Source organism: Ursus maritimus, unplaced genomic scaffold (assembly GCF_017311325.1).
Source record: "Ursus maritimus isolate PB19 unplaced genomic scaffold, ASM1731132v1 scaffold_23, whole genome shotgun sequence".
Taxonomy (NCBI): domain Eukaryota; kingdom Metazoa; phylum Chordata; class Mammalia; order Carnivora; family Ursidae; genus Ursus; species Ursus maritimus.
In genome coordinates, this window is record NW_024424786.1 from 5,618,875 (window position 1) to 5,631,725 (window position 12,851).

The window sequence follows — 12,851 nt, forward strand, 5'->3', positions numbered from 1 at the left end:
AATTGTAGTTTTAGTTCTCCCCACTATGCCTTTTGTTCAGATGGGTATGGAGTGAGCCAGAAAACTACAACTGCCAGAGTGCTCCGTAGTGGCGAGTAGCCGCGGCGGTGACGACTGTGGCGGAGAAGGCCTGCAGGGGCTCTGCGTTCTGGAGTGGCGCTGCTTGGGCCGGTGGCAGGTTGCAGGCTGCTGGCGCCGCTGCTGAAGAGAACCGCGAGTGGGTTCGGCGTTTCCCGTCGGGGTCCCAGCAACGATGAGTGCTGCCAGGGAGTCCCATCCGCACGGGGTGAAGCGTTCAGCCTCCCCAGACGACGATGTAAATAACAATGGCGGAGTGGATGAGGGTTGAGGCCTACCAAAGGCTGGAGTAGGCCGGGACGGGTGGTTTAAGAAGGAGGAAGCGTCCGAGGTGGCCCGAAGGGGTAGGGCTGAGGGGGAGGAACCAGAAGAATGACTGGGAAATGTCTCCTTTCCTTACTTAGGGACGGAAGGTTTGAAGAGGTCTACATCCTAAGAGCCAGAGACCTGCGTAGGAAGGGAGTTCGAGGAAGGAAGTCCTGAGAGGGTCGGGAAGCGGATTCGGGGCCGATGAAGCCTCTTTGTCGGTCCTTTCTACTTAGGATAGGGATGGCAAGATCCCTCCTGTTTGAGGTTTAAAATGCTCCTGTGATAGTGCCAAGATGTTGGTGCATGTTTGGACAGATTTTTCCGGCCAGAATTATTTTCGCAAAGTACTGTTAAGAGTAAACCGAGAACAGTATTCAACCGAAAATTGTACCAGGGGAGTCATTTCTTACTGACGCATGGTGGTGAGGTCTAAGATGTTGAGACTAGAAGCCCATTTTGATTTCCGCTACCTTCCTCCTCTTTCCCCCACCCCAAGCTTGTCAGCTTAAATAGCAAACCATTCATTCCTTAAAGTAAGCCATTAAATATTTACTGCTGTGCCAGGTGTTGGGAATTCAAAGATGAGTAAGTACGGTGCTTATCCTAAGTCTTTTTGTATATTTGCCCTAGCTCTTAGCGCAGTGTCATGGAGACTGCAGTAAACGGAAAACTAGGTCCTTCATACAATGGATAAACGCCATGGAAACGTTGATTGAGAAATTTTGGGGAGGGGTAGGTGGGGGCATGGAGAGGTCATCTTTAAGGATGATAGAAGAGAGACATCTGACTTTCTTTAAGTTACTGTTTAAAGCAGTATTAATTTCAGAATATGTAGAGTTCTTTATGGTGCAGTTCAGTGCCTTTCATAATACCTTACTTTGTGAACCGTTAAGAGCTCACTAAAGTCTACTAGTGCATAAGATGTATAGGACCCACCCCTCTTTGGATGGGTGGTGGGGTTAGGACTGGAATACCAAGGTTCTTAAATTGAATTTAACTCTGCAGAAAGATTGGTAATCAGGAAAGATTTGGGGATGAATAATTATATAGTGAGGTGTTTGGGTGCCTTCTGGTCTTCCCTGCTACTGGCTCTTAGATCTTTTCTTGTTAATATGGTAATCCAGTACTTGTTAGGCATTTATCTAAGGCATTTGAGTAACCTGGGTGCCATTTTAAAAGCTATTACACTTTTCCTCCTGGTATTTAACTGTGACTTGATTCCTCGAATGTCAGGCATCTGTTTTGTTGACTCAGAAATATCTTTTAGCTTAACAGAAACCTCTTGATGTTAGGTAATTCAACAGAAAGTTAAAGAGATTAAGTAATTAACTCTACAGCTTCTTTTGCGATCAGTTTAAGATGACCTTTAAGACCTTTTCTAGACTTAGAAGCATTCTCTTTTGAAGGAGATGGTTATAGTTGCAATTCAAGATTAGGTCCTGCAACTTTAACACACTATCTAAAAATGATTATGTTGCTAATTTAAAGTGTAATACAGTAACTTGTCTTTTGATTGTGGTTTTTTTAAGTCAGTTTCTTTCATGTGACTATTACTGGTAATTGGGAGTTATCTTTACTTGTTTTAAAAACATTTTTAAATACTATATACAAAATTTAAAAATATAATTTTGAAATATACATCTAAATTGTAGAAAATTAATTATAATTGAAGTTGTAATTGGTCATCAATTTCTAATGAACATACACTGCATGTAAAAGATAATCAGTTTTTTTGCATACTGACCTCACATATTAAATGGAGATAACAAAATATTTTGAAAGATGTTAAAAGTAGGGGGCACCTGGGTGGCTGAGTCCTTTAAGAGTCTGCTTTCAGCTCAGGTCCTGATCCCAGGGTCCTGGGGTAGAGCCCCAGGTCAGGCTCCCTGCTCAGCAGGGAGTCTGCTTCTCCTTCTCCCTCTGCTCCTTCCCGCTGCTCGTGCGCGCTCTCTCTCTCAAATAAATAAAATCTTTTAAAAATAAAGACGTTAAAAGTAGATATTAAACATGGAATCCAGCTTCAAGAAGATGCTGATGTTATAAGTAAATTCTAAGAGTTACTAAGCTATATATTCAGGAGGAGGTAAATTGACAATAATTCTATAGTAAAAGGTATTAAGGAGAACTTTAAAACTGTCTCATTGGTTTGATTGGAGTGGAGAAATGAAAGCTATTTTTTAGAGTGTAAGAGGTGAGGGGAAGTTAATTTTAGTAACTGGAGGAGACCCTCTAAGAATGTATCCGGCACCCATGTGCTTTTGAGAATGCAGCACTTGGGCAGGGTACTTGGCTGTTGTATGCTAAGGTCTTTGAAAGGTAGAACCAGTAGGACTTGATTGGAAAAAACATTAGGACAAAAAACATAAAGACATTGGAAGGTATTTGATCTTTTAATAGAAGTAGAGAGTTTGGAAAAGTTTTGGCTTTTAGACAGTTGTTTTGTTTTTAACTTGATTCCATAACTTTTATAACTGTAGTTCATAAACTGCTTTCACATATTCTGTCTCATTTGGTCATGTACAGTATGATGTGGAAAGAGCAGAGAACTTAAGGCAAAAGGATCAGAGTAAGTCACTTAAACTTTTAAGTCACTTTGCCTCAGTGTTCTTATTTATTAATGGACTCTTGAGAGAACATATATGAGCAGTCGTTTGTAAGTTGTAAAACACTCTGCAATTCTTACGTGTTTTTATTCTTGTCTTTTAAAGAAGCTATTCCTCTGTGTAGATTAGGAATGAAAACTAAGAAGTTAAATGCCTGGTCCAGGCTCAGAGAGCAAGGGATTTAGTGAGAATCAGTACTTTTTTTTTTTTTCTTTTTTTTCTATTTCTTAACTATGTTCAGCCAGAAATAGTTAAGAACTAACTGGCATATAAAAAGATATTTAGTTGTCAGTTGGAAAGAAGTGGAGATTTGGAAGTTAGGTAGCCAAAATCATGAAAGCATATAAAGCTTCCCACCAAAAGGAATTTAAAAGAACAAGTGAGTCCAGTGTTGTACAAATACTTAATTTTTTAAAATTTATTTTTATTTAAATTCAGTGATTAACATATAGTGTATTAACAGTTTCAGAGGTAGAGTTCAGTGAGTCATCAGCTGTATATAACACCCAGTGCACATTACATCAAGTGCCCTCCTTAATGCCCGTTACCTAGTTACCCTACCTCCCCACTCTCCTCCCCTCCAACACCCCTCAGTTTGTTTCCTATAGTTAAGAGTCTCTTGTGGTTGGTCTCCCTCTCTGATTTCATCTTACTTTATTTCTCCCTCCCTTCCCCTATGATCCTGTGTGTGTTTCTTAAATGCCACATATGGAATTACACATTAAGTGAAATCATATGATAATTGTCTTTCTCTGATTGACTTATTTCACTTAGCATAATACCCTCTATTTCCATCTCTGTCATTGCAAATGGGAAGATTTAATTTTTTGATGGCTAATATTCCATGTACAAATACTTTAAAACTCATATCCCTAGAGAAATGGTCACCTTTTAAAAAATATTTTCTAAGTCTTCTACAGATAATTTCCAGAAGAATAAAAATAGTGAAAAACAGTTTAATTGAAAATTTTAATATGAATGTAACCATAGCAAACCCAAATTTCTATTACATGGCTTCCTGATTTTCGTGACATATATACCCAAAATGGTTAGCGTCCTCTGAATACAGCTAAGTGCTTGTCAGTTGTGTGTAAAACTGGAACATATAATTTCAGATTTCAAATAATTTCTAATAGATGTTAGCTTTATCATTATTGTAGCTTTAGCATTTGCATCATCAAAATATAATGTGAAGAATTTAAACCTTTGTGCTCATAATTTTGTGTTGGAAGGGAGATTGTCATCTTTGCTCCACAATTGCAAAATATTTTCATTTTTAGATTATAAACTCAATTAGAATGATTAATCCAATGAATGTTTTCTTTCTACATTCGTTCCAGTCACCTTTGTATATACATCTGCCTTTAGCACTTGTCCAGTTTCAAATCCTATCAACCTAATTTTGATGTACAAATATAAAAGATGAAGCAGTCACACGTTTTGTTTGTTTGATTTTTTTTAGAAAAACAGGATGGTCCAGGCTCTTACTGTACAGTATTGCAAGATGAAGTCTCCCTGTTGAAGGACTCTCTAGATGAGAGTGTCATATTTTTCCTTGTCTTTTTTTTTTTTTTCTTTGTCTCTTGATTCCTGGGTTGGAGAAAGGTCATGTAGTATTTAAACATCCAAAAATTCAATCTTAAGATTTTTGCATACACAATTAATTTTGCCATTACTATTAGTTTAGGGTACACTACCTATCATTTTGCATTCACCTTATTCCTCTAATAACTGTGAAATGACTTTTGTCAGTTTCCAGTTTTTACCCAGTTGCCATTATGGGTAGAAATGAATAATTCTGGACTCTCAACTGTGTCCATGAAAGCTAGAAGCATACAACGGAGGAGTGATGAGGTCTTGAAAGGTGATGCAGTATCTTGGACAACAGGATGAGAAAACTCTTCTGCCATTTTTCTGTTTCCTTATTTTAGTCATTTTTAGCATAGTTGGCAATAACTAATAAATCATAATGATATATTTCCTACATTTGTTTCAAGATATAGGGAAAAATATGATCACTAGGACTCCATAATATTTCTTAGCTTTGTAAAAGGGCTCAACTGACCATTTGATAATTACAAAGTAGAATGAGTTTTACTCTTTTTTAAAATAAGTTTTCTGTTTATTCTTTGGAAGACCTTTAAGAAAGACTAAAAGTCTTACATATCAATCCTTAGAAATAACTAGAACTGCACACACAAAAAAATTGAAAACCTAAAATTTGGTCCATTTTGTGTTCCATGGTCCTTTAGACTATCACTAAAGCCAGACTAACTTTCAAGTAACAACTCTGGCAGCCTCTGGGTTCGAAATCCTAGGTACTCAGGGCCTTGCAAGGCTCTAGGGTAGTAGGTCTCAAAGTGTGGTCCTCATATCAACATCAACAGCATCATCATCACTTAGGAATTTGTTAGAAATGAAACCCTTGAGCCCACCCCAGACTTAATGGATCTAAAACTCTTGGGGTGTAGCCTAGCAGTTTGGGTTTTAACACACCCTCCAGGTGATTCTGGTAAGTGCAGACTTCAGAATCAAAGCTCTGGCTGCAAAAGAAAGGAAGGCTTCTGCCTTGAGGCAACAGGAGTATATATTGAGTATGGTGTATATGCTTAACTACCTAAACAAAATCAGTGAGTCCTGTTTATAGTTAAAAATGACAGGGGGGAGAAACAACCTTGGGAGTATGGGTAGACTTTAAATTTTTTAATATTATGCAAAAAAACTAATTGGCTAATTTCTTTTGCAGCTTGGATCTAGCAATTGGGAAGCAGCAGACTTAGGTAATGAGGAAAGAAAACAAAAGTTCTTGAGACTTATGGGTGCAGGAAAGGTAAGCATCAAACAGTATTTTTTTTTTTTAAGTCTTTTCTGTGAAAATAATATCCTTATGTTGTCTGTTGAGTGAGCCAAACTGAATATACTGGGATCCCATTTTCCTGTTCTGGCTTGGGAAACAGAATGACCTAACCAAGCACTTAAAATTTATACTATTTCTGCACCATGTCTGGGATTCTCAGCACCACTGGGCAGTAAGGTTTAGAGACTGAATAGAGAGCAACCTTGGTTTGAGGAGACTCCTATGGAAGAAGGTTTATGATTTGCTGTTAGCTTAATGATTTAATAGAAGTTTTATTCTGGGCAGACCAATTGGTAGGCCTTTCATATTTTATAGCTCCCTCTAGCCCTTGAGGTAGTAGCCAAGCCTTTATGAAAAACCTAATTTTTAAAATGTTCAATATATTTTGAAATCCCTTTCAGTTTGATTAACGTAGTAGAAGATAGAAAATATAGGTGCCAGGAAAACATCATCTGTGGGGGAAATTCCCTTCTTGTTCCTAGCAATAATTTTTACATGCAAATACAGTTCTCTCTAGATACTTATTTTGTGTAAGCAAGTCAATTTATTTTCCTAACATTGTCCCCAAAATTTACAAACCAAATGTGGATGAAATAAGAAAACTTTTTTTCTGTTTTAAGCTCCTCAAAATTAATTCTGCCCTTTGTTTTTGTTATTCATATGGGGACTCATTCATGCATTTTACCAACAATTATTAACAGTTTACAGCATGCCAGGTACCGTGCTAGGTCCTGAGGGTCACACAGATCATGAACACCTGTTTGGAGCCATCATGTAATAGAGGAAACCAGATAATTTAGAATTACAATTGCTGTGAAAGAACTGTGCACATAGTGCTGTGGAATCAACAGACAAGGGTAGCTAACTCTGCCTTAGTGATAGAGGAAAGCATCTCAGAAATAGAATTGGTGAAACAAAGAGGAGTTAGCCAGACTAAAACAGCAGGGTTCAGGGTACAGAGAGATCGTGCAACACAATAAGACCTGTACAAGGATACATTTTTATAATATCTTACAAATCTAGATTTCCCAGTAATTTTGTGATTTATCATAGAAAGTAGTCTGAAGTTTGTCTTGATTGATGCAAATAAAATATTTGCTAAGAATATATGAGGTGAGTAATAATTTAGGGGACATGCTTAACCTAGTAGAATGAAAACTCTGAGTACTTAGGAAGAATACCCTAACATAAAGTGTATGAAATTTAGCGACCAGTTTTATATACCAGATGCAGAGTCAAATATATCATTAAAACTGTGGGGAAGAAAACAGATTGAACAATTTAAAAAAATTGACTACCAAGAAATGAGCTATTTAGCATACATTAAATTTTTTTCTAGCAAGGCCGAGATTGTAGCTTTGATCTTATATATAGGCTGTTTGGATTTATTCTGTTTTGTGACAGTGAAGTATATTCCTAACCCTAGCCAGCTGCCATGAGTATTTTATTGGTCACAGGGAGAACCAGCTAGGAGAAAGTATGAATAGACTAGGGCAGTACTATCATCATTCTCAGATAACTTAATGTATTATACATTCTCAGATCTTGATAATGGAGTGTCTTCTGCAATGTAAAGCAGCAGCATATTGAGTCATTGATTTGCTTCTGTGATAATGGCATGTAAGGCAGTGAAGTATTAATACTTGAAGCCTTTCAGTAATATCGTGGAGTACGGAAAATGTGTCTGTCATTCTTTGACAATAGGAAGATTTGTTATGTACTGTATCTTCACGGTGATTGGTTAAGATTACTTTGCAAAGTTACATTTAATCTCTCCTTCACTATGTTTTAGTGAAGAATTTCTTTACCTTATGAAACTAAATATGAACCATAAGGAGTGGATTGTAACTGATAATTGAGAGTAATTATGTAGCCTGATCAGTTAGTAACATTGAATCAGGATTTATTTGTATGTTTTAGAGTACAATTGGATTGTTTTAAATTCTGTTCTTTTTGACAGTTTAAGATTGGGTATTTATTGTAGTCAAATAATAATGAGCTGGGTATTTGTTAAAGATTTATCACTTTGTTCATTATAAGTCTCTTCATTTTTATCTAGCTAAATAATTTCCTTTGCTTGCTTTCTATGAAATGTGCCTGCGGCATCAGAAAGAAGAGGTGGGAAAGTTAAAGCAACTCATTTAATTGGCCTTTTAGGAAAGAAAATGTTTAAATTGACACAATTTTTTAGTTATCTACCCCATTTAAAACTCCAGTCTGATCTCTGCGTACTCTCCACTCCCTTTCTCTGCTCTGTTTGTGTATTTGTTTTAATGGCCCTTATAACTTTCTAACATACTATAATAATTGATTTCATTTCCCCTCCTCATCTCTACCTTTGCTAGAATGTAAGTTCCATAAAGACAAGGATCTCAATTTACTTCTTTTTCTTCACTGTATCCCAGAACACATAGTAGACACTCAATAATTATTTTAAGTTAGTGGTCTCAAATTCTAATACATTTTCTACTTTCTTACAGAAAGAACACACTGGTCGTCTTGTTATAGGAGACCACAAGTCAACATCTCACTTCCGAACAGGTAAGAAAATAAAATATAATTTAAGAGGTAGTGCTAGATTTGGAATGTGAAATATTCGTATGTATTTCAGGATATTCTCTGTATAATTGTGTTAATGGTTAAAATATTAGATCTGGAAATGTATATGTAAACATGTATATGTAACAATTAGCATATACTCTAATTTTTAAAGATTTGAGAGTATATATCAATGATATTCTAACCAAGAAACTGACCTTTTTCTGTCTTCATTTTTACTGATTCATAACATATTTATGGTAGTGAGGTTTTATGCCTCATCTTGCCAACTGTTATGTAATATGTATTTCTGAATTTTTTACATAATAAATTATTTAACATACAGTGTTGTTATTGGCATATTAAACTGGTTTTGAATTTATTCACTGTTGTTTTGAAATCCTTAATAAAGAATATAAACTTGTTGCAAAGCCTGAAGAAATTAATTTTAGAGGAAAAACTTTTAAAATAAAAACTAAAAAAGAAGAGTTTGGATTTGAATTCAGGCTGCTGAAAAATGAAATTTTCTCCTATATAAAATTGACCCTAATCTTGGACATTATTAATAACAAGGCATATGACCTGGATCTTATTTAACAAATTTTTTTATTAAATTATTTAAATTAACTTTATACTGATCTAGGATATGTAGCACATTTCAGAAATTAACAGGTCTTTCATTTTTCTAAATAATTATTTCAAATTGATTTGCATTGTTAGAAAAGGGAAAAAGAATACCTGAGCTTTGTAGAATGGAAAAATATTTAACTGTTGCATTTATTCTTTTATAACTGTGGACTTTATGAATAAAAATAATGCAAGCACTGTCATTTCTGATTAAAAAAACTCTTATATTTACAAATTAAAATGGCATAGTCAACTTTTTTTTTTTTTTTAAGATTTATGTATTTATTTTAGAGAGTGCAGGAGCACTTGCAAGCAGGGGGAGGGTGAAACGGGGTGGGTGGGAGGGGAGAAAGAGAGAATCTCAAGCAGACCTCCCGCTGAGCAGGGAGTCCAGCTCTGGGCTTGATCCGGGGACCCTGAGATCATGACCTGAGCTGAAATCAAGAGTTGGATGCTCACCTGACTGAGCCACCCGGGCGCCCCCTCAGAAAGCTTTGATGGTATTAGTAATGTTCTAGTTGTAGATAAGATCGTGTTGTTTCAGTGAACTGGTATGTAAGAAAGGCATGAAGTAGAGCCATTATTTATTTAGCCATTCTCTGAACAGAAATGCCTGCCTTTTCATTATATATGTTAAAAGACAGAAACTTTTGTTTGTTGCTGGTGTTTTAAATGTGAGAGAAAACTCACTTTCAGGGAAGCAGTTATTTATTGGACTATAAATAAGCTAAAATATTTAAGGCCCAAAAGTTCTTAGTAATTAATATTTATAATATCTGAACTTCAGGCAGTTCTGAGACTTGTCTAATTTGAACTTACCACAGAAAAATATATGTTCTTCATCTTTTATAAACTTTTGTAGTTCAGAGGGTTAGTTACTAGAGAAGTAATCATATAATACATCCTTCAATTTTTTAGTGTCTGTTAGGTAACCACCTGTTGGGTAGAGGAAACCCATCCACAAAACGCGTTGTAAAATTAGTCACAGAGAAATCAGCCCTGAATATAATAGCATTTGTAATACGGGTTTTTTTTTGTGTAATCAAATGTTTTTATTAATTTGACTGAAACATAACCAAAGTACACTGGACATGCAGGGGAAGAAGACAAGAAAATTAATGAAGAACTGGAGTCTCAATATCAGCAAAGTATGGACAGTAAATTATCAGGAAGATATCGACGACATTGTGGACTTGGCTTCAGTGAGGTAGTAATTAAAATTTTCATTAAATGGGAAGATAATTTCTAAATTGATCCTTTATTTCTATTAGATTACTCTAGCAATCAGGAATCCTATATACAAAGCTTTCTTTTTACAGTTACTTAATTTTCTGTATGCCCATATAGGTCTTCGTAGGTAATGAGAAGAGATATTTTTGAGTTTTACAAATGTTTTCTGATAGAAGCTTATTGTAAATTCTGCTTAGTCATTATGGCACATCTTTAATAAGCATGAACAACATACAAGTTAAGAGGAAATATTTCGTGTAAATACTAGTTTAGGAGCTTTCTCAGCGATCTTTTTTCATATTATAAGTGCTGGTTAACTACTCCAAAGTAATATGTAAAGCATTGGTAACTTTTCCACATTTCCATTGGTCAGTAGTTAATTTGCCTTATTTGTTTTTTAAAAAATACTGTTTCTTTCAGGAAGCTATGGTAGCTTTCAAACTAAGGGGAGGGAAGTCAGGTGAGTGGTCTAGAGAGCTGTTGCTTAAAATAAAATCCTACTTAAGTCCTAATGGGTAAAACACAGGGCGATGTCTTCCCTTGGCGGCCTCTGATCACAATACAGTCTTAAAACTTGATGTTAATGGCTAGGGAGTGGGTGTTTTGAGACTGTGACAAAAATTAGTGTCTTTCCCAGATTTTGTACTGGGTAACTGTATTTAAGAAGAGCCTGTTGGTTGATGTTCGTAGGTAGAAGATCATGATGGAGAAGGTGATGTGGCTGGAGAGGAGGAGGATGATGATGATTCTGCTGATCCTGAAAGTCCAGATGACTCTGAGAGCGATTCAGAGTCCGAGAAGGAAGAGTCTGCCGAAGAACTCCAAGCTGCTGAGCACCCTGATGATGTGGAGGATCCCAAGAACAAAAAGGATGCAAAAAGCAACTATAAAATGATGTTTGTTAAATCCAGTGGTTCATAACTCCCAAACACTTAGTCTTTGTATTAAAAGTAAGCCTTATTGTTATAATGCACAGTGGAGGACTGCTTATAGAGCACAGACCTTTGTATTATAATTTTTAAAAAGGCCCTTTTAAATAATTACAAAGAGTGTTTGCTTTCAGATGCCATGGATTACACTTTTATGGGCATGACTATAACCATTTTTGTAAAGAGTAAGAGTTGTATAAAATAAGAAATAAATACAGTACTCCATTTCCTTTCATATTAGCATCATCAAACTCTAATCTCACCTTTTTACCCCTTCAGATAGTTTTGGAGGAGACACTTTTTTGTGGTAGCTGTTTCATCTTTTTTGTTCCTTCATATTTTTTTCTTATAAGAAGTTTAATCTGATACTGTGATGTGTTCATGAAAAATACTCAGTTATTATCCTTTACTTTGCTGTAGCAGAACTATTCATCATGGATATTTCTGCTGCCAATAACTATCTAAATTGTTTGCAAAAGATTAAGTACTTAGTTTACTCTTACTGATTCAGCTCTACTCTTTTGGACCAAAGCAACATGAGAGCAAATACTTTCACCCTGTTAGGATGGAGTTGCAACTGTCATACATTTGGAATGTTATGATCCCAAGCAGTCTTTATATAATTTGAATTACATTGTATGTTAGGTTTTTGATAAAATTTGGCCAATTTTTACAGAAGAAATTATTTCTCTGATCATTTGGTCCTATCTATTTAGGAATATGTAAAACTGGAATTTTTTTTTTTAAGGTAATATGTGACCAAAGTTAATTTTCTTCCTAAGGCCTAAATAAAGAAAAAGCAGTTTCCCATATTTGGTTTGTGATACCTTTATCCTCATCTAAAATGAGGAATAGCCTTACTGAAAAAGAAGCTAAAACAAATTCTCTTCATTTTATCCCAATGCTGTTATCTTGATTATTGAATTACTGGAAAGTAGTATTGCTTTCTGATTTTATTGCTGCTTCTGCGGGAGTGAGATTAGAATTCTCTGGTGTTATTTGGTTGATACGTACAGCAGATTAACAAACTGCATTATGGACTAGTCCATGATCTTTGAATATTTGGGTCCAAAATGTGTCAAAGTAACATGTTCAAAGGCTTGAGTCAAACCTGTTTGCTGAATTTTTATATATCTAGATATTTAAGTATGCGTTTGATGTGTTGGACTTAAAAAACAAATTCCTATGTCACTTTGAAATTTAAAATGTTAGTGTAGCAGCTAGAGTAGGTGATAATCTGGTTTATGCAATCCATTCGTAGATCAGACCCCCCCAACATTTGGCTTTTGATTTTTCTTATTTCTTACATCGTTTTATAATAGGTGCCACCCTGTGTAGTAAAATACCAAGTCAGTGGGTAGTAGACAGGATATATGACCTTTAATAGATACTTGGTTTGAATATGTGTGGCTTTATTCAAATTTCAGTTGGCCACAGATTTTTAGATATCTAGTTTCTAGGGTTGCTTATTACAATTAAGTTGTAAATAAAGGCTGATTTATGTTTAAGAATGGAAGTGGGAGAGATCAGTATTACATTTTAAAAAGTATTTTCATTGAGTTTATTGTTGAAACATGCTGGGTTGTTGATAAGTCTTGGTTCTTAATACGTAAGTAGAAGAGTCTTCTTCTAAAATAACTACACCAGAAGACCTTTTTCTTCATGTCCAAATAGAGATAT

General features: G+C 35.5%; 1 protein-coding gene across 1 annotated transcript; it reads left to right on the forward strand.

The window, feature by feature from the left end:
- Positions 1-105: 105 nt before the first annotated feature.
- Positions 106-11,983, forward strand: CUNH11orf58 (chromosome unknown C11orf58 homolog). Its single transcript, XM_008708909.2, has 5 exons — positions 106-316; positions 5,737-5,820; positions 8,328-8,388; positions 10,110-10,219; positions 10,933-11,983. Exons 1-5 carry the CDS (start codon positions 254-256, stop codon positions 11,161-11,163), a joined length of 549 nt encoding a protein of 182 aa, XP_008707131.1. The 5' UTR covers positions 106-253; the 3' UTR covers positions 11,164-11,983.
- Positions 11,984-12,851: the final 868 nt, after the last annotated feature.